Source organism: Leopardus geoffroyi, chromosome A3 (genome assembly GCF_018350155.1).
Source record: "Leopardus geoffroyi isolate Oge1 chromosome A3, O.geoffroyi_Oge1_pat1.0, whole genome shotgun sequence".
Classification (NCBI taxonomy): Eukaryota; Metazoa; Chordata; class Mammalia; order Carnivora; family Felidae; genus Leopardus; species Leopardus geoffroyi.
Genome location: NC_059336.1, coordinates 110,615,774 through 110,637,638, shown reverse-complemented (window position 1 = coordinate 110,637,638; position 21,865 = coordinate 110,615,774). Strand labels below are relative to the sequence as shown.

The window sequence follows — 21,865 nt, the reverse complement described above, 5'->3', positions numbered from 1 at the left end:
ATAATAATGGCCATTCTACATCAAGAGGTTCTTAGGTGATTCAGATGAGAGATTTGTTGAGAAAGCTTCTTACAGACTCTGTCATTGTTACAGTCTTCTGTAGTTACAAAGACAGGTACTTTGAGTTAGGAAAGAATCGGGAATCATTTCTCAGCTACAAGCCGAACTGAAAAGGAAACACAATATCTCACTTGTCAGGTGGTCCAGAGGTGGGCCCCACCTCCAGGCACAAGACAGAGTTCCAGCTCCATTTCTCTATGATTCACTTGGCTGTCCTCCTCCTTTTTTGTGTTGACTTTTTCCTCACACTGACTTGTCTCGTGGTCACAAGATGGCTGCCAGCAGACCAACAAGGGAGGCAACCTCTCTCCCTGAAAAACACAGACTTAAGTCTTTCCATTCTGTGTGTCTGACACAACTCAGGACACAGCCCGTCCTTGAACTAGGCTCTATCGCTTGGAGGGGGGCCCGTGTTGATAGGCTCAAGGCTGGGGTTCTGAAGCAATCGCCAGCAAGGGGGAGAAAGTATATATAACAATCCTTGGCTTAGACTTGGAATCAGGATCCACCCCAGGAGCAGGGATAGAGCAGCTTCCTCTAAGTCATCTGTGTGCATTTATTCTTTTTATCAAATTGGGGTTGTGTTAGGAAAGAGGAAGTGGAGAAGAGGTCCCTCTGCTTAGGCAACCATCAGCGTCCTGTCCGCAAAGCCTGCCTCAGAGCACATCTTCAAGTAGCCTGGTATATTCTTAGCAGCCAACATGGAGAAAAGGGAAACTCTCCCCTGCCTCCCTTGCCTATTTGGCTTGTACTTTTCTGTTGGTATTTCTTTAAGATAGAAGAAGGAATTGGAAAGAGAAGGAAAATAAGGAAAGGGAGAAAAACTACCATGCTTTCTGGCTCGCTCCTGTGTTCTCTCCCTCCCTCCCTCCCTCCCTCTCCCTCTCCTTCACAGAATCCTGGGGGATTGTAATAGTGACTGCTGGTGTCATGGCAACAGGAAATGCAGTGTTTCAGGCCCAGCCCAGAGGAATAGGATCTATGTAAAGGTTTATATGCAGATCGAGGCCACCTCCACATTGAAAAGACCCCTCCTAGGACCAGTCTTCCTTCTTCCAACCTCACTAGATCGACCCACATCCACTGACAAACAGCTGAGGCTCTACATCAGGCAGAGATGGGGAAAGCAAAAGGCTGCACATGTAGCCTCTCCCCATTCAGAGATGCCTGCCCTCGGGGGAGTTTTGGCATTTTGGAAATACAGCACAAGCCTCTCATAACTATTAAGCGTTTCCAGATGGACACTGGCTCTTTCTGCCTTGTGGACAAAGAGTACTGTTAGGTGCTCCCCCTTGTAGCATCATAGATCAGACAAGCACCAGCACTGCATAAATCTTACACGCCCACTAGGGCAGATTTTCTGCAAGTGAGGGGCTCCAGTAAGCCTCTAGGGGGCTTATTAAAAATGATGAATGCAAAAATAATTTTTAAGTCTTCCATGTCTCCCTATTGCCTAAAGGATCAATTGCACATTCTTTAGGCATGACATTCAAGGCCAACATGGCCCCTTCTTTCCTAACAGTCTGATCTCTCGCCCAGCCTCTCAGAGCAGCTCCCAGTTCCTGAAGCTACTCAGTCCCCTGTGTCCTGTCCTCCCCTCGTCACTCATTGTGTTCCGACCTGCCAGTTAAACAAGTTCAAGCCCCTTCCAATCCCCATGCCCCAGGCCTATGTGACCATCCACACTTTTTGCCATCACCGTATCCTTGACAGCAGAGATTCTCACTTCTGGCTGCACAGGGGAGTCACCGGGGGAGCTTTAAAACAATATTGATACCAACTCAGAGCAATTACATCAGAACAGATGAAGGAAGCATACTTATTACAAAACAGTGATTTGCAAATGCAGGGCTCTGGGCTCAGAATGCCTGCTGTGAATTCCAGCTCTTCTTCCGAAGCCTTGTGACCTTGGGCAGAGGACCTCTACAATTAAGGCAGGAAGGAGCCCCCACCTCATGGGGTTGTTGCAAAGATTAAATGAGCCATTGTTGACACTTAGTAGGTGCTCAGTCTGTGTTAGTTATGGTGAGGGCACATCAGTCTCCTTCTAGAAGACCCTAGGCAACTTGATGATGGGACCTGCATCTCGCTCCTCTCCGCCTAGCATGGAGCACACAATTTTTTTGGATGATTAAATGGATGCACGAATGAAGATGAATTTTGACTTGAGGAGGTCACAAAGATTTACAAGAAAGAGGTGGCCCATGAGCTGAACCTTGAGAGATGGAGAGGCTTGTGTAAGGCAGATGAGGAGCTAATCCAGACAGAGGAATCGCAAGCTCACGGGACGAGACGCTGAGGTGTCGCGTGTAGAGAAAAACCCTCCTCTGACTCCCAGGTGTGCTGGGGTCCGAGGAGAGGGTTACAGACAAGAACTGCAGTGTGATGGCTTGAAATCCCTCACTGAGGAAGCCAGGCTTTTATTCCACAGAGGATGAGTGGACTGTGAAGGAGGATTCTGAGAGGGTGAATGTACACTCGGACCCATGCTTCAGGAAGCTGATCCTCCCCAGCTGGGGGGAAGGATGACCCGGAGCAGAAAGCAGAGAGCAAGGAATGGGTTGGGAGATGACTGCAGCTTCTCGTTAAATATCAATGTTATCCATGCTCAATCTTCCAAACAGCCTGTTTCACTAATTTCTGACTTATTTACATAGGGGCACAGAGTAAGGATTTCAACAGAACAAAACTGTCACACTCACTTCTGTCTCTCATCACCACTTACCGGGTTTTCTTTCTCTGAGGTAATCAATGTTATTGAAATAAAAAATATATATAGGAACGTTCTATGGACAATTGTATGCCAACAAATTGGATAACTTAGCTGATGTGGACAAATTCTAGACACGCAAAGCCTACCAAGACTATGAAGAAATAGTAAATCTGAATAGACCTGTAACTAGTATAGAGATTTAATCAGTAATCAAAAATCGCCTGACAACAAAAAGCCCTGGGTCTGATGGCTTCTCTGGTGAATTCCACCAAACATTTAAAGAAGAACCAATATCAAACCTTCTCAAACTTTTCCCAAAAACTAAAGATAAGGGAATGCTTCTTAAATCATCCTGTAAGGCCAGCGTTACCCAGAGCCCAAATTAGACAAAGGCACCACAGGAAAAGAAAACTACAGTGTCGCCTAACAATACAATATCCCGTATAAATGTGGATGCAAAACTCTTCCACAGAATATTAGGAAATTGAATTCAGAAGCAGATTAAAAGTAATTATACAACATGACTAAGTGGGATTTACTCCTGGAATGGAAAAATGGTTGAACATGCAAAAATCGACTAATGTAATATACCATGTTAATAGAATAAAGGGAGGAAAAAACAAACATCATCTCAAGTGATGCAGAAAAATCATTTGGCAAAATTTAGCACCCTTTCATGATAAAAAATACTCAGCAAACTAGGAATAGAAGGAAACTACCTGAACATAATAAAAACCATATATGAAATCCTACAGCAAACCTCCTGCTCAATGGTGAAAGACTGAAAGTTTCTCCTTAGGGTCAGGAACAAGACAAGGATGCCCATCTGTTTTTACCACTTCTATTCAGCATAGCACTGGAAGTTATAGCCAGAGGAATTAGGCAAGGGAGGTAAATAAAATTCATCTAAAATGGAAGGAAGAAGTAAAATTATCTGTTTGCAGATGGTATGCTCTTATACGTAGAAAATCCTAAAGATTACACAACCAAATTGTTAGAATGAATAAATGAATTCAGCCAAATAGGATACAAAGTCAACAGGCAAAAATCACTTGCATCTTTATACATGAACAATGTACAGTCTAAAGAAGAAATTAAGAAAATAATTCCATTTACAATAGCATCAAAAAGAATAAAATACTTAGGAATTAATTTAATCAAGGAGGCTAAAGACTTATACAATGAAAACTACAGAATATTGCTGAAAGAAACTGAAGGAGGCATAAATAAGTAGAAATGTATTCCATATTGATAAACTGGAAGACTTAGTATTGTTTTTCATTTTATTATATATATATTATATATAATATATATATACACACACACATATATATATATACATATATATATAAGGGGGGGGTAGAGAGAGGGACAGAGAAAGAGAGAGAATCCCAAGGAGACTGCACACTTAGCACAGAGGCTGATACAGAGCTGGATCCCATGACCCTGGGTCATTACCTGAGCCGAAATCAAGAGTCAGATGCTCAACCGACTGAGCCACCCAGGTGCCTCTGGAAGACTTAATACTTTTACGATGTCAATACCAGGGCACCTGGGTGGCTCAGTCAGTTAAAAGTCAGACACTTGATTTCGGCTCAGGTCACGATCTCATGGTGGAGCCTGCTTAAGATTCTCTCTTTCCCTCTCTTTGCCCCTCCCCCACTTGCATGCATTCGCATGCTCACTCTCTCTCTCTCAAAAATAAGTAAAATAAAGTCTATTTTTAAAAAGATCTCAATACTACCTAAAGCAATCTATAGATTCAATACAATACCTATCAAAATTCCAATGACGTTCTTTGCAGAAATTGAAAAACGCATCCAAAAATTTATGTGAAATCTCAAGGGACACCAAATAGCCAAAACAGTCTTGAAAAAGAAGAGGAGAGCTGGAGGACACACAGTTCCTGATCTAAAAGTAAAAAAACAAATTACTACAAAACTATAGTAATCAAAATAGTGTGGAATTGGCAGAGAAACATACATCGACAGAAACATACATGGAACAGAATAGAGTGCCCAGAAATGAACCCTTACATATATGGTCAAATCATTTTTGACCACGGTGCCAAGACCATTCAGTAGGGAAAAGACAGACTCTTAAACAAATGGTGCTGGGAGAAGAGCATATCCACATGCAAAAGAACAAAGCTTTACCCTCACCTAACACCATAAACAAAATTTAACTCGAATGGACCCAAGATCTAAATGTGAGACCTAAAACTATAAAACTCTTAGGGGAAAACATACGACAAAAGCTGCATGACATTGGATTTGGCAATGATTTCTTGGATATGACACCTAAAGGCACAGACAACAGAAGAAAAATAGACAAATTAGTCTTCATGAATATTTAAAAATCTTGTGCATCAAAGGCACTGTCAACAAAGTACAAAAAAAATGGGATAAAATATTTGCAAATCATAGCTGATAAGAGATTAATATCCAGAAAGTATACATGACTCCAAGAATTCAACAAGAAAACCACCTGCTAAAAAACCAGGCAAAGGACTTGAATAGACATTTCTTCACAGAAGATCTCCAAGTGGCCAACAAGCACACAAACAGTTGGTCAACATCCCTAACCGTTAGGGAAACGCAAATCAAAGCTGCGACGAGATGCCACTTCACACCCATTAGAATGAGTACCATCGAAAGAAACTGAAAATAACAAGGTTGGTGACAACATGCAGATGCTAGACCCCTTGAGCGCTGTTAATGGCCACGTAAAATGGTGCAGCCATTCCAAAAACAGTATGGTGGTTCCTCAAAACACAAGAACATAAAACTACCATATGATCCAGTGATTTCCCTTTGAGGTATAAACAAAAGAACTGAAAGCAGGGTCTCTAAGAGATACTTGTACATCCACGATCACGGCAGCATTTTTCACGATAACCAAAGTGTAGAAGCAACCCAAGAGTTCATGAACAGGTGAAAGGATAAGTAAAATGTGGTTTATACATACAATGCAGTATCACCCAGCACCAAAAAGAAAGAAATTCTGAGACAGGCTACAACGTGGATGAACCCTGAAAACATCATACTATTTGAAATGGGCCGGTCACAAAAAGACAAATACCGTATGATTCACTTAAATGAAGTACTTAGTCAAAATCCTTGAGGCAGAATGCTGGTTGCCAGGGACTTGGGAGTAGGGGGAGATGGGGAGTTTTTCTTTAATGGGCGTAGAATTTCAGTTTTACAAGACAAAAAGAGTTCTGGAAATCGATGGCGGTGATGATTGTACGTTATGAATGTGTCAACATTAACCTCTTACAAAACGGTTAAGATAGTAAATTTTACATTTGTGCATTTTAGCACAATTTTTAAATTGGAGGAAAAAACCCTGGAGAACTGTATAAATATAAGGTGATGTTATTATTTATTACCAACTCGCTCTTTTCTAAATCCAGGCAACGAGAGGTCTAATTAAGTTGGCTGGCTACTCCACTTACGTTAGTGTGTATTTTTATTTCACAATCAGGCTTCATTTGCCTCACCAGAACTTCACGTTTAGGACTCCATATTCCATCTCATGGCGCAATCCATAAATTCATGAATCAGTAACATGTTCTTTTGGAAACTCCAGTTGTCTGGGTTTTGTTCAAACCCTGGTGAGCACATGAGGATTCAGGGCTCCAACGTTACTGTGCACCACACAGTTTCGTGGCACTGGACAGTCTACAAGTACTGCTTAACAGCGGTGGCAGCCATCCTCATTTCTGGCCTCTGGAATGGCTAAGAGAGGGTTAGAGATTTTTCAACACACATTTCAAAAAGGCACATTTATACTTTCAGTATATGAGTGAATGGGCCAAACAAGGAGAGAAATTGAAGTGGTAAGAAAGAGGCCTCAAAACATTGATTCCAAGAGACCAGAGTGATTCTAGTCCATGATGAATGAGTCAGCATTTGGGTGATAACTCCTACAGGATTAGAGTGTTTCCTGGAATCCTGTTTGTTTTTATCCACCCGTCCCAGCACGTAAAGGTCAGGTCCATCATGTCTCCTCAAGTTGTAAGACACAGATCTGAGAGCATTTCTCTCTGCAATCCATCTTCAGTTTGTTGACGATCAATAATGCTTATTGAGATATAAATCACATGCCATAAGATAACCCTTGAAAGTGTACAATTCACTAGTTTTTAGTGTATTCACAAGATTGTCGGTTTTCTTTTTTTTATTTCCCAGGGAAAGGAGAAAGCCCCAGCTACTCACTCATTAATCCAACATGTATTTATTGGGCACATAAAAAAAATATCGAGTAAAAAATCCTTGCCCTCATGGAGCTTGCATTCTAGTGGAGAACACAAATAGTAAACAAGTAAAATAAATAAAGTATGTCAGTGGCAATAGTAACATGAAAAAAAAAATAGTGGGAAAAGGATAGGGTGTACCAGTTGGTGGTGGGTGGCAGAGGTTATGTTGGGTGGTAAGGGGATGTCTCAAGAGAAGGTAACATTTAAGCAAAGACTTGAAAGAAATGAGGCAGTAAATCATGTTCTGATCTTGGGGGAGGGGCATCCAGGTAGAGGAAACAGACCATGAGATGAGAAGTGTGTGCTAGAAACAGCCAGGAGGCCATTGTACTCAGAGCTTAACAAGTAAGGGAGAAAATGGGGAGAAATGAGGTCAGGGGGGCCAATGGTGCAAAATCACATAGGGTTGTAAGCCACTTGTCAAGACTTGGGCTTTGATTCGGAGTAACATGGGGAGCCACTTCAGAGTTCTGATCGCTGTGAGGATTGTGGAGTCAGAGGAAGAAGGAACTAGCCCAGTAAGGAGGCTGATTGCGATAACCAGGTGACAGGAGGCATGGCCTGGAGCAGATGGCAGTAGTAAAGATGATAAGACATGGTCAGATTCTGGATACATTATGAATATAGAGCCAACAGCCTTGGCTGATAGGTAAGATGTGGAGAAAGCGAATCAGAAATCAAGGGTGACCTGATAAAATCTGCAAAGCTGAACAGTAACAGCCAACTGGTGGGGCTGGGTTAGGTCGGTACAGTAGGGTAGCTTGATATACTGCATTTATTCCATAAAAAGTTAACGGTTTCGTCCTGAAAACATGTTAAGTGGCTCCGGAGCTTCAAAATATTAAAAGACGAAAAAAATTTTTTAATTGCTATCACTCTATTTCCAAAACATAACCCAGCTATTTAAGCATCAAATTGCCAAACTGACTGTATGTATGATTTTATTTCTATTTTGAAGCTAAGAGCCGTTATTTGCCTATTATGTAAACAGTAGTCAACAACTTTTATTGGGAAATTTAACACATTGCAATTGTTGCTGGAAATTAGCAAAATAATCCGTTCTGTTTGAGGTTACTCTTGCTGCCTAATTTAATTGTCTGTAATAAAATCTTTCATATACTAAAGAGTTTTATTTAAGTTAATTGCATCAGGTACTTGTATTACTACCTCAATCATAATTTGATAATTGCTTTTTGTTAATAAAATCTGCATAGTACTGAATCTAAATATTGGGTATAAGCTTGCACTGGACCTAGCTAGTACTAGATGGTGTTTCCAATTCTCTACTTTGGTGGCTTCGTCATCAGCCATGGAATTTTTACACAGAAATCAACAAGCGCTACAAGTCAGGGGCTTTCCCTGTCTCCCTGCCCCAGAGAATAACACCACTGGGGATAGCAGAGTGCAGGGTATGAATGCCAGATTTAGGCCACACAGCAATGGCACTGGGCAGAGAGCCATGCACCCCAGAAGACAGGGGTGCTTTATCACTGACATTGCTTAGAATTGCTAGCTTATAAAGGTAATAAAAAGCAGAGCAACCTTAAGCCTTTAAATTCTTTCAATGTTCTTCCTCACTGCCTGTGCCCAGGGCAGATCCTTCCTACCTACTCCACCTCCATTCCGGTCCTACTGACCACCCTGGTCACCAGGGATGTGACATTTAACCTTTCTAAGCCTTACTTTCCTGAAGGCATCATAAAATCTGCCACACTGGCTTATCGTGAAGATTTGAGGCAACAGAGTATGTGCTCCATGTAATGAGTAATGGTAGTATGAACAAACCTTTTAGAGTTTCCTCATAGCCTCAAGAGCAGGAGGAAACCCCATACAGATCGATAGCATCTTCATATCCACTATGCTAACCTCTGAGCTCCTGTCAGTGCTGTTCCTCCCCCAAGAGACCTTGGGGTCACTTCTCCCTATTTCTGCATGTCCAAACTGTTTGTCTTTCAAAGTTGATCAAATGCTACCACCTCTAGGAGGCTTTCGCTTATCCCCATGGCTGTCATTATCTCTCCTTTCTCTAAAATTCCCTGGCCTCCTGGGGAATCTCTGACAGTATCCCAGACCTACTGGATTAGAATCTGCGTTTTAACAAAATCTCAGGTAATTCCTATGCATGTAAGATTTAGCAAGTCTTGCTCTAAACCACGGGTCCTCAAATTTGTCAGCACATTGAAATTACCTGGGGGAGTTCTTAAAAACACAATGCTAGATCCCACCTTAAGAGATCTTGATTCAATTAGTCTGAGGTGCAGCCCGGACATCAGGGCCTTTTAAAACTCGCAGACGATACTAATATGCAGCAAAGTTTGAGAACCACTGGTCTACACACGCCTCTTCTATTCCCTTATGGAGCCTGGCACACTTACTAATGTTATGGTTATTTGTATCTACACATGTCTTCCCACTTCTTTTAAAATATAAGTCTTTTGGGGCGCCTGGGTGGCGCAGTCAGTTAAAGCGTCCGACTTCAGCCAGGTCACGATCTCGCGGTCCGTGAGTTCGAGCCCCGCGTCAGGCTCTGGGCTGATGGCTCAGAGCCTGGAGCCTGTTTCTGATTCTGTGTCTCCCTCTCTCTCTGCCCCTCCCCCGTTCATGCTCTGTCTCTCTCTGTCCCAAAAATAAATAAACGTTGAAAAAAAAAAAATTAAAAAAAATAAAAAAATAAAAAAAATAAAAAAAAAAATATATAAGTCTTTTAAGAAACCTTTATTAGTTCCATTTCCATCACTTCCTCCCTAATAATACCTAGCCATATAATGGGAATTTAATCAATATTTATTGAATGAGGAATGCATTGTTTACTTGTAATCCAAAAATGTTCTCTGAATATCATAAGTGTAGCTTTTGTCCTAATTTAAAGGCTGGTTGAGCATCTTCCCGAAATTATGGAGTTACTTTGTCTTCGGTTCTAAGTAAAGACCAAACCTGTGAAGAATAGGGACTAGTGGCCAGCATGGGTTCTGGGTACCAGTGAGGCTGGCCACTGCCATCTCTGTGGGCTCCTTAGAGCAAGCTGCCACTTAGAATCCTGAGACTCCAGGGAGCGATGCAAAACGAGGCAGCCCTCCCCGCCCCGCCCCCCACTCCATGCGTCCAATTTCAGAACTCTTGGCTGAAATGTGACGGTGTTATTGTTTCTTCCTCTCCAGGGTGCCATTTTGATTTTTATGGGGATTGTTGTCCTCACTATGAAGGCATCTGTTATTGAAATGTTCCTTGGTAAGTACTTTTATATGTGTATCTGGATACACTTTTAACATTTTCCTAAAGTCCAAAGAATCTTGCCAAGAAAAGGTTTAAACCAAGACAGTGCATGTGAACAGCACAGTGTATCTTTTTATGATACATAGTTTGGAGGGACGTTTCAGTGAGAATGTTAACTGTGGATCGAATTCAGGATTAAGTGTGTATATATTTTTGTATAAGGCAAATGTATGTATTACATGTTTGTACATATTACACACATTTATATGCACATATCTGTGCATTCTTCAGCAACTAGCCAACATTGCAGATAGAGCACATTTACAGATTCTGAATTTGGGAACATTCTTGTTTCTTATTCCTCAAAAAAAAAAAAAAATAATTATTATCACTGACATGACCTTACTTGTAACCACCGGTGACCCATACTTTTAGAGATGAAACCCTTACCCATTATCAGCAGGGAACACAATTTTGGGTAGGCTCTGGAGGAGCAGCAGCTCGCCCAGAAGAGAGAAGAGGGTTGACGGGTTTAGCTTTAAGCCCAAGGGTAATCTTCTAGTAATTTCAACCCCACTGCACCCCAACCATGTTGGATAGAGTGACCCCACGGATGGCTGTGATACTAATGCCAGGGAAGTGTGCAAAGCCCTTTCAGGCAGTCTATCTGTTCACCAGGGCTGCCACAACACAATGCCACAAACCGGGGGTGGGGGTAGGGGGTGCTTCAAATGGCAAGATTTTATTCGCTCACTGTCCTGAAAGCTAGAAGTCCAAACTCAGAGTGTCAGCAGGCTTGGTTTCTTCAGAGAGCTGTGGTGGAGAGTCTGTTCCATGCCTCTCTCTCAGCTTCTGGTTGTTTGCGGGCCATCTTTGGCACTTCTTAACGTCACACCCCTCTATGTGTGCATCTGTGTGTGCGCCCAAATTTCCCCCTTCTTATAACACTTATAATCCAACATATTGGATTAGAGGCCCAACCTAGTCCAGTAGAACCGCATCAGAACTTAAATCATTACATCTGCAAGCAGCCTATTTCAAAATGAGGTCATATTCGGTATTGGGGGCTGGGACTTCAACATATGAATCTAGGATGGACAAAATTAAACCCATAACATAGTCTGAATGTTCAAGGTCTGTGCAGAGGGCGTCTACACAGCAGAGTTGGCAAATGGAAGAGAAAGAGGTAACACAGCTGAGAAGGCAAGAGGGCTTTCACCTGGTGGAAGGAGACTAGACTGGGAGTCGGAGGGTTCACATGGGTTCTGGTCCAGACTCCCCCACCAACCTGCTGAAGGATATTCACCTGGGAAACTCAGGCTCCTTCACTTGGACCTTGTCCTTTGAGAGGCTGCCCCCTCCCACAATCACTCGCCTGTTAGCAGGTTTCTTATTTAGGGCAGGTAGAGAGTCAGAAATAAGAAGGCTTTAGTGACTGTAAAACAAACAAAACAAGCAAACCCTGAGGCCATTTCATACTCAGCACGTCCCCTGCATCACAGAACCAAGAAGGAAGACTTGACTGTCCTTCCTGGTCCCAGCCTGACTCAGCCTGCCTTTCTGCAAAACTCTCTCCCCTCAGGGCTACTCATTCAGAAAGTGAGAAATCAAAGTAGACAAAGGAGACTCCTGTCACAAAATCCCCTCTCTGTGTCCTCACACGTCTGCCTCCCTGGCATCTCTCTTGTTCATCTGCTGGTCTCCATCCCAGGACCATTTCCCTGTCATGCTCCTTGGTACCCATGACAGCCTCCCTGCCCCAAATCCTGACCCCTCTAACTCCTTCTCTACCATACCCCAATCTCTCTAAAGCCCATGTCTGATCACCACTCTTGAGTTAAACTCCTCAGTATTTCCCTTTTGTCTTTGAGATGGGGTCCATATCAATTAAAGTGCCTTGCTTGTTGGGGAGGCCTTCCTGATATGGCCCTTGCTGTCTTCTGTGCTCCTTACTCCCCACGGAGTCCACTCTGGCTTCCAGGGACCTGAAAAGTACTGACTTTCTCATTCCCCTGAGACTCACATCATTTCTCCCCTCCAGGCCTTTGACCATGCTGTTCCCCTTCCTGGAATGTTCTTCCTCTTGCCTCCATACCTCCCCAAGCCCTACTGGTCCTCAAAAACCTTCCCTCAGCCCCTCATTTGATCAGGCCATCTTTCTAAGTGTCCCATTGCACCCTGTATTGATTTCCATCATAGCTGCATGGCATTTTGCCTTGCCACTAGCCCAGGTCCCCCAAAGCTGTGAACTCATTGAAGGCAAGAGCTGGTGCATTGCCAGTGCTTGACACATCCCACCGGCACTCAAGAATAATCGTGAAATAAATTGTCCTCCTTAGGGATGCTGGATTTCTAAGGTATCAGGGTCCAACTCTGTACCCAATTCTGATGTGTGGGTTTTTTAACCACACGAAGTGATTCCCCAACACCAGCTGAATGTCCTGTAATTTAACTCAATTCTGACTCTACCTACCTGAAGACGGTGTCAAATTCTACAACTGCACCTATGGGGAGCAAGTGGTATACATGGGCTAAGACAGTAGCCAGCAAACTTGCGTTCTGGTTCCAACTTCTGCCCCCAAATAACTGCCGCTTTAGCCAAGGTGTTAACCTTGAACTTTGTTTCTTTTTTATAAAATAAAAGGATAACCTGCAAAGCTCCTCCCAGCTTTAATATTCGTGATCTGAAGCATAACTGTATGATTTATATGATTGTAGAGAGTAAGTTGTCCTGTCTTTGCTATGAAGCTCTGATTTATTTAATGCCAGATGTTTCATTGAGAACATAATCCCAAATTAAAGCACGGGGGAAATTTGAACTGCTTTAAAATGACCTGCCTCGTAAATCAGTTTTCAGGAAGGCACTGTGGACACTTAAAGAGAACCAGAGCTGGACAGTGTTTAAAGAGGTAAAAACAGATTGTAATCAGGAACTATTGCAGTAGAGGAGATCGCACTGTAGAACTGGGCTCAAATCCAAATACAACAAGGAACATGGAGCTTTCTATCCAAGCAGCAAGTCGCATGGGTCAGTGGATGGAAATTACTGAGTGAAGACATCAAGGGTGGGGGGTTCTTGCTAAAGGCAGACCAGGACGATCAGGTATCAAGGGCGGAGGATTCTCTCTAAACAGGATTCTTGCTAAAACCGAGTGATGCAGAATCAACAAGGAGAGACAATGAAGCCCACGGTCAAAGGCCAGCTGGGAAGAGGGTCTGGAGGAGTTGAATTAAAGTTTGGTCAAGGAGAGAGTTTTTGTCAACACCACCTGAGTTAGTGTCTTCAGGGGTCCTGAAGGGATCTATCAAAAAGTTTATGGGCTAAAACGAGGCACTGCCATAAAAGTTCCGGGCACATAATAAGTTTTCGGTAAGTACTTCCTGATTTGGTCATTGATTAGATGTTCTGGCCCTTCACGTCTTTTCTTGAAAGTAAGTGAATTCTGATTATAATTCATTATTGATAGGGAGAACTGGGACACAAGTGCCTATTAATCATACCAATGATTTTGGAATGGACTTTGCATTATCATAAGCCTATATGATTTCAACATGACCCAATTATAAAACATTTTGTCTTTTTCTAATTGTAAAAGAAACATATTCTATATAAAATATGGAATACATATATGGAATACACTATAAAATGGGGAAAATATAGAAAATAGAAATGATAATTCCATCATTAACATTTTGCTATGTTATTTCTCTCTGCATATATTCTAACTTTGTCAGAATCATTCTTAAGTTTAGAACTGAGCACTTGCCGTTTAATATTCTTTAACACATCATTTGTAATAAATGCTCAGGATACCCCCAATGTTGGGATATTTCCAACATTTCATTATTTCCAGATTGCCATTATATATAATGCTGTAATGGACATTTGTTTACCTCACTTTTTATCTTTATCTCTAATTATAACTTGGGATATATTCCTAGGGGCATATTTTCTAGGACAAAGAATAGAAATATTTTTAAGGCTACTGACATATATTGCCAAATGGCTTTCCAGAATGACTGTACCTGCTTAGACTTCACCAGCAGTGTACCTAAATGCCATCATCTCAAACCCATGCCAAGATTAAGTATAATCTTGTCTTCAATATTTACTGACATGATGAGAGAAACTATCATGTTTGGCTTTACCTTGCATTTCTTGTCATTAATGAGACCGAACATCGTTTTAAGCCAACTCATTTGTATTTATCTATAAGCTATCTGGATGATAATTTATTTAAATTGAATTTTAAAACAATCACACCTCAGCCCTCTCAACTGTACTCATGGCTACTCTAAAGAGGAAGAGAGTGAGAAGTGGGGGGAAATCTTTTCTTTGAAAAAGTAATATCAACAGTTCGTTGGTTTGGTAACTTCAAGCACTACTATCAAAAGGTGAGAACCGTATTCCCTTTATTCAACGTTACTCAAAATTAGAATATTGAATTTTCAACAATTGAGAAGTATTGCAACAAATTTCATAAACCATGATTGCCTTGGAACTTTGGCCTCTAGATTTAACATCCTCAGGCCTTCTAGACACTAATGGCCTCCATAGCCTGGTGACTAGCTACTCCTACAGAAGGGATTGGCTTTCAGACCTGTGGTCCACTTTGTCCTCGGAAGTGAGTATTGGCCATCCATCCCTTATTAGTCATCCATCCCTGCGCTCTGCCTGACTTCCTAAGAAAGGCAACACAAGACTGATTTTTCTCTTTCCCAAATTCAACAGTCAATTCACCATTTCCAGTGCAGGGAGGGAGGCCTTATATATGAGGAATGAAGACTTGCTCCAGGGCACAAGCACATTTGCAGCCTTATTGACCAGCCCTCCCCTTAAGGAGTGGTTTCTGGAGAGTTTTAATTAACAAGCATCTAAGCCAAGGAGAGGGCCTCTGCGTTCCATTGAAAATAATGACTTTATTAACCACTGTGGTAAAACTGAGCCCAGTTATGCATGTTTTCAGCCTGGAGGGTCATGGGGGAGCAGATGCGAGTGATAGGGTGGTCTTACCGAAGTATTTATAGTCCTAATGATACAGAGACTTGTAAACCACTTGCCACAGGCACACAGACCTGGGAGGACAGTATTTGGTTTTCCACAAATATTGATACCCAAATGTATTACTTACTATTTCATTTACTCCTTCTACTTGCTTAATTTTCTTCTATATACTTATTTAGTACTTGCTTTTTTTTTTTTTTTTTTTTAATATTCTAGGGCTCGTTGTTTTCGTGGATAAAATGAAGATGTGTCTTTGCACAGAGTTAAATGACACAGAGACTACTATAAAAATTAGACCTCCAGGACACTCACACCCACCCAAACCCCAGGAGTAAATAACACGTAAAAAATGTCTGCCTTCATTCCACCTGGCTCGACTTCTGGGTCTCATTCAGTTCTCTTTCATGTGTCTGTTCTTGCAGGATATGGTATGTCAACTGTCCAGGCCTCCGCTTAACATTAAAGGTCGAAACTGGGGATAATTCAAGGGCTGTACCATTGGTGCAGACTAGCTAATCACAAGATAAATACAAAGTTTTCTTAACGAATGCTGGTGACATTTTCCTTTAAAGGTAGTTGCCAATTCAAGAATTCCTAAGTCCATGTATGCTTACATTGAGCATCTGAGTTGTGTTACGCACACACACACACACACACACACACACACACACACGGCAGGAAGTAGAATGCCTATTTTGATTACTCTATCTCTCCATGTTTACCTCTGGAGTCCCAACCCCATCCACAAAGCGAGCTTCTCAAAAACGTGGCTAAAATAGAGACACGTGAAACAGTACCAGCTTTGGGTGGGTAGAGTAGAAGGGAGGCCTAGAGAGGAAGGAAGGAGAATGGAGAATTGACCAGCCTTTTCAAGGGAAAACATTGCTTTTCTATCTGCAGGTAGAATTTGTATTGGTAGAGACATGAGCGTTTTCAGACATTGCTAGTAAAAAAAATGCTATGAGAAATATTCACAATACATATTGAAATTTTAAGTGGGCATGTCTCTCAGACAAGAAATCCTGTTTGGAAATTTATTTAAAGGAAATAACAAGGGATCCGTGTGGAGATGAAGCAATTTATATTAAATCAGATGTTAGCTAAATTCTGATACATCCATACAGTGCAATACCTTGCCCACACTTAAAATTATTGTGAGAGGCACACTTAATGACATGAAAAAGTGTTTGTATATATCCTCAAGTAGAAATAAGTTATAAAACATTGTAAACGGTGTGAGCATGATCAAGGGTTTGTTTGAGCACCTGCATGAATAAGTACACATATAGAAAAAAACCCAAAAATATTATACTCTTGTGTTCATCTATATTTATATTTTCCTTACTGTTCTTTGTGTTTTTTACATCCTTCAGTGAGGAACGTGTACTATTTTGGAAATAAGAAAAACTGGCCAAAGTTATTTTTTAAAAACACAAGGCTCAAACTGGTAACGTGACTTCGAATTAAAAAGGAGAGAGTTCCCCCTCCTTCCTCTGGTGTTACACCTCCTGAAGACAGCCGTCTCCAAAAGCTTTTCTATTCCTGTTTCTGAGGGGAAAGGTCACCTACCTGCAGTTGGCCTTGATGGGGCACAGAACCAGGTGCTGCACCAACAGGGGACACCCAGGTCACACCTAAGACCCTGCGACCAGTCCCCCTCTTCTCCCCAGCCCCCCCTCCTCCTAGTTTACCTTTCCCTGCCAGCCCTCCCTTTCTCACTCGCATGCACATGCGCAGACATGCACACAAGCACACAGGCATGCGTATGCGCATGGAGTTCTCCGACTAGCGGGGAATTAGCCATTTGGAAACTGAGTGTGGACCGGAGGAAAGAGCGCCAGAAGAGCTCGGTGCACATCCTTCCTCCATCATTTATTTCTGCGCCAAGCAAAGAGTAGGCTTTTCCAGGCCCACATTTCCTCCTTTGGAAATTGGAGAGAGGGGAGTTGATGTGGTGAAATGTGAAGAAAAGCAAAGGGCAGGTATCCAAGAGATGTTTTTGAAAGGCCTTGTTTCCGCGGAGGACAAAAACACAAACTAATCGTCTTATTTCCCCCACCTTCATTTAAGGGAAAATTAGTTACACCAATGAGAATATTTTAACATGGGATCGAAGCAAAGATAAGGGTCAAAGGAAAGTGTTTAGGTAAAATGATATTGATTAGGTTTTCTTCAATTTTTTTTTTCATGTAGTTTTGCTGGCGACTGGAATACACTCAAATAAAGACATGACAAAGAAGATTAAAAGGCCCAAGTTCAGTAAGTAAAACTGCAGTTCCTTACTAGCATAAGACTTGTATCTCCGGTGTATTGGGCTGTTATACTTGTTTCAGATAATTTGGAAGGTTTGGGGTTTCTTGGTCTTCCTTCAATTACTTTGCATTCAGACTAATTAGTAGTAATTATTATTTACCACCTACTTCATTCCCCAAAAGCATCTGAAATAGGAGCGCTGATTTTAGGGTAAAAGATATGTGGTCCCATCATATTGGAAAATTTCAAAATGTACATACAAAGGCCGGGCAACACTAAGTCTCTAAGGCTAAGCTGGAGTAGGTAGTTTCTTGCCATTGAAATGGTGTCTCAATTCTCCATACCAGAAAATTGAGTCTGGCTAATGCAAACATGTTCACCTTCCAGCATGCTCTGGGATAAGAAGGTAAATCTCACAGAAAAGCGCATAAGGTTTCACACCTAATCAGTGGAAAGAGGAAAAATAAATTTCATTTTTGGATAATAGATCAGTTAAAATTAGATGACAGAAAACCCAGAATAACAATTGCTTAAATAGGAGCAAAGCTTCTTTCTCCTGTAAACATAGTCAGTTTGGGCTTTTATGGAAGGTTTACAGTCTCCAGGGACCTGGACCCCTTCTGTCTTGTCATTCTGCTTTCCTCAACATGGCTCTCAACTCATTGCCCAGAATGGGTGCCCCAGCTCCATCCATCACATCCACATTCCTGTCAGCAGGAAGAGATGAAGAAGGACACATACCCACCCCTTTAAAGATAAGTCCAGCAAGTTAAATACACCACTTCTACTTAAATGTCATTGGCCAGCTTTAAGGAAGAATGGGAAATGTCTTCATTTCAAGCACCCACATGCCTAGCTAGAAGTAAGGGGTTGTATTACAGGAAAGAAGGAAGAATGGATATTGGGAAATCACTAGCAGGACAGGACATAGATGGAAAATCTCACACTCCAATACTGTAAACACGCTCAGATATCTGGATCTAAAGTTGTGCATTTGATGGAGGCCTAAGTGAAGGTATATTTATAAAGGACCATGAAAGAAATGCTGTAGATATAGTCAATGTTCTGTGCTTCCCACAACTGAAACTTCTTCATAGGCATTAAATTTAGATGCTGGCAATCAGCAACATTAATAATTTGAAATAAAAGAAAGATATTTGCTTCACACACCATTCTTTTTCCCTTCTGCTCCTTTAAACCCTCCATGTGGGATTTCCTGTTGAAATGAGACCAAAAGAGCAGCCATCCACAGCCTCCAAGCCTAAAATCCTAAAAAGGAATCAGTTGTTTATTTATTCCTGTCGGTACCAAGAGCCAAGAGAATCAGCCCAGGGGCAGATGTGTGTTCAAAACAATGATTGGGTTAATATGGAGACAAACGCACACCCAAGTATGAATTCCTTTGGGCTGTTTCCAGTATCTTCATTAACTCATCTACAAAAATCATGAAAGGCTCCATGATTACCATGACAACAGTTGTCAGTGACTATGAAAGCCTGTGCTAAATGACCCAAAGGCAAACCTCTTTGAGAGATCTCAAATGGATTAGATTTCTGATATGCTAAATTCTAACCTTATACTCGAAATCTCCCTGGTGATGCAGCACATTTGAATCAATACATGCAAGAGGCCTTTTCTCTAGTTGGAAACCCTGGCACAATGATGAAATAAGGGGGGTAGGGAGATGGGGATACAGTGAAGGTAATAGGATATTCCCAAACCATTGCAATGTCTGATTCTTTACCTCAGGAGTATTTCCAAATGACAGTCTCTATGGCTTGAGGCCAAAGTCATTTTCATGTTTTCTTTTCGCTGTTGTCAGTCTGCCACTGGGGTAGGTGACTGATGGCAAAGAGGCACTCCATTCATTTGATCAGTATTTACTGAGTGCCCACCAAGTACCGGTTTCTATGTTAGACACCCAGATACAACAGCGATTGAGACTCAGTCTTTGCCCTCACAGAGCTCAAAATCTAGGGAGAAAGAAAGGCAAGTCACCAGGCAGCTAAACGTACTCCAAGAATGTGGAGAAGAGCTGTATATCTGGGAGGGCTTCCTGGAGGAAGCACTACACCTACACTGATACGTGAAGACCGACTAGGTATAGACCAGGCAAAGGTGAGAAGAGAGGGATGCAAGCAGAGAGAAAACAGCACGCTTAAGGCCTGAAGAGTGGAAAGAGCTAAAAAGTAGTTTGATGTGACTGAAATATAGAGTAGGAAGTGAAGGTGTTGAGATAGGAGGTGAAGGACTAAACAGGCGTGGGATCGTGGAGAGCTTTGTTACCGTGCCCGGGAATCTGGACTTCCTTGTGAGGGCTATGGGAATATCTCAGCGCACATTATTTTGGTTGCAATCAGCATAACTCCAAAAGGGATTTTGGCAGGACGTGGGTGGGGGGTTGGTAGCTGGAACTCGCTGGAACCGCACCCCAGATGAAAAGGCCCCAAGAATGAGTACCTCTGCTTCTCTATGCATGTCTGCCTCACTGTCTCCCTCTCCCTCTCTCTCCCTGGTCCTCCCTCTCCCCCTCCCTTTACCCACTCTGTGCACAAGGTGTCTGTCAATACTGACTCCACATTCCTGGGAGAGAGAACCTAATTACATCATCCCAGGCGGCAGGGTGGTTCTCAGAGAAGAATAAAGTAGTTAGGGTTGTGCTGGGGAAATAAGACCATCCTGCCAAGAAAAAAAAATTTTTTTGAAAAAACAGAAAACTCTTTCTGCCGACAAATGGAGAGAGAGGAGAGAGCGTGCAGTTTGTTGGTGAGGGTACGGATTTACATGCATGTACAGGTACAGTGAAAGCATCTACTGAGTCTGCCCAGCACTTCACACGAAGGTCTACAGTGAAGTAGGAGGCACGACAATTACATCTTCTCTCATCTCCTTGAGAGATGAATGCATGGACTCCGTGGTTGTCTCCCCGATACCTGGACAGCCCCGAGCTCCTTCTAGAAGTAAGTATTTACGGACCCACAGGTCAGAAGGCTGAAGGCCTTGCATCATAAGATCAAAAGGTGGGCCTTTTTGGAGCCCGTATTCCCAGGAGACGCTCAAAAAGGAGGAGGTGGGGAGGAGGTGGTCTCCGTCCTCTTCCCCAAGGAAAATGTTGTTTCATTTCCAGCTCAGCTGACACCCCAAAATGTATCTTGTAGGGAGCTACTGAAGGATTTTAGGCAGAAAAGGGAAATCATAAAAGCAAGACTTTAAACCAAACACTTTGGCCTCGGTGTGAGAACGAACTGGGTCAGTGATGCTCACAGTGTGCTCCTGGACCAGCCGCACCAGCAGCACCAGCAGCAGCTGGGACCTTCTGCCCCACCCCGCCCAGGCTGCTGACATCAGACATGCGAGCGCCGGGTCCCAGCCATCCATGTTTGAGCAAGCCCTCCTGTGATCCCAATGCCTGGTGAAATTTGAGAACCCATGAAGTAGACAGACATCCCAGATCAGGGGTACTTTCAGATATGATTGTAAAACCATGGGTACTCATCAGTGCCCTCTGGCCCCTCTTCGGGCCAGCCCTCCGCTGGCACCAGTGCCCATTCAAGGCTAACAAGAAGAAAGTAATCTGAGAGTTTTGGTGAGTGGACACTGACCCCTACGACCCATGCAGCGCTGCTCTTGACTCAGTGCCCACGACTTGGTGCCACAGGCTGGCAGAGCCAGATTGGAAATGCAGGTCTGTGTGGGGTTCAACCCCAGATGCTTTCTTAGTGCCTTCTGCCAAGCCAGCCAGGGCTTAGGAACGAAGTATCTGTTGCCTGGAGACAGACGAGGGGTGTGGGATGACTACGGGCTGACCAAATAGGAAATAAAGTAGAAGAGATGTGGAGAGAACAGGAAAAGGAGGAACCAGCATGGGTGTCTTCCTTTGGTCTGGCCAGAAGCCATGTGCCATACAAGTGCATCTGTTCTGTCTACATGTAGACTTTGCTTTCTGTCCTTCGTCTTCTTTATCATTTCTTTTTCTTCTCATCTCCTTTTCCTTTTTCCATTTCTTTGGTCTTCCTATGGCTCCCCAGAGGCCCTCATGGATATCACCTATCTCTGTTGGGGGCCCTTCAGACCAAGAAGGTATTACATGTTGAAAATAATCTGGCATGGGAGTCTTACAAAAGGGAAAGCAAAGGTTAAAAAAAAAAAAAGAAATGGGAGAAGCTCTTACAAACTTACTCCTCGCTCTTATGCATGACCATTCATTTCAAGCTAATATTTTGCTTTCGTGTACACAATTGTATTGGGCACAATGTAATTCCAGCACGCTTGGCTTATCACATCACTTCATTTTCTAATCAAATCAAGTCTGACTCCAAACTGCCAATTTCCAGGGGCTGAGAAATTAAAATTTCATCAT

General features: G+C 42.5%; 1 protein-coding gene across 3 annotated transcripts in view; it reads left to right on the top strand.

The window, feature by feature from the left end:
* Positions 1 to 21,865, top strand: part of VIT (vitrin) — a 106,275-nt gene that overhangs the window by 12,938 nt on the left and 71,472 nt on the right. For 2 of the 3 annotated variants that reach the window (XM_045447157.1, XM_045447156.1), the window contains exons 1-3: positions 6,661 to 6,765; positions 10,193 to 10,262; positions 17,446 to 17,511. In XM_045447157.1, the coding sequence (XP_045303113.1) occupies positions 6,676 to 6,765; positions 10,193 to 10,262; positions 17,446 to 17,511 (226 nt within the window). In that variant the 5' untranslated portion in view covers positions 6,661 to 6,675. Of the gene's footprint in view, positions 1 to 6,660; positions 6,766 to 10,192; positions 10,263 to 17,445; positions 17,512 to 21,865 lie in introns of those variants that run through there. The other variant, XM_045447158.1, reaches the window with a different exon arrangement.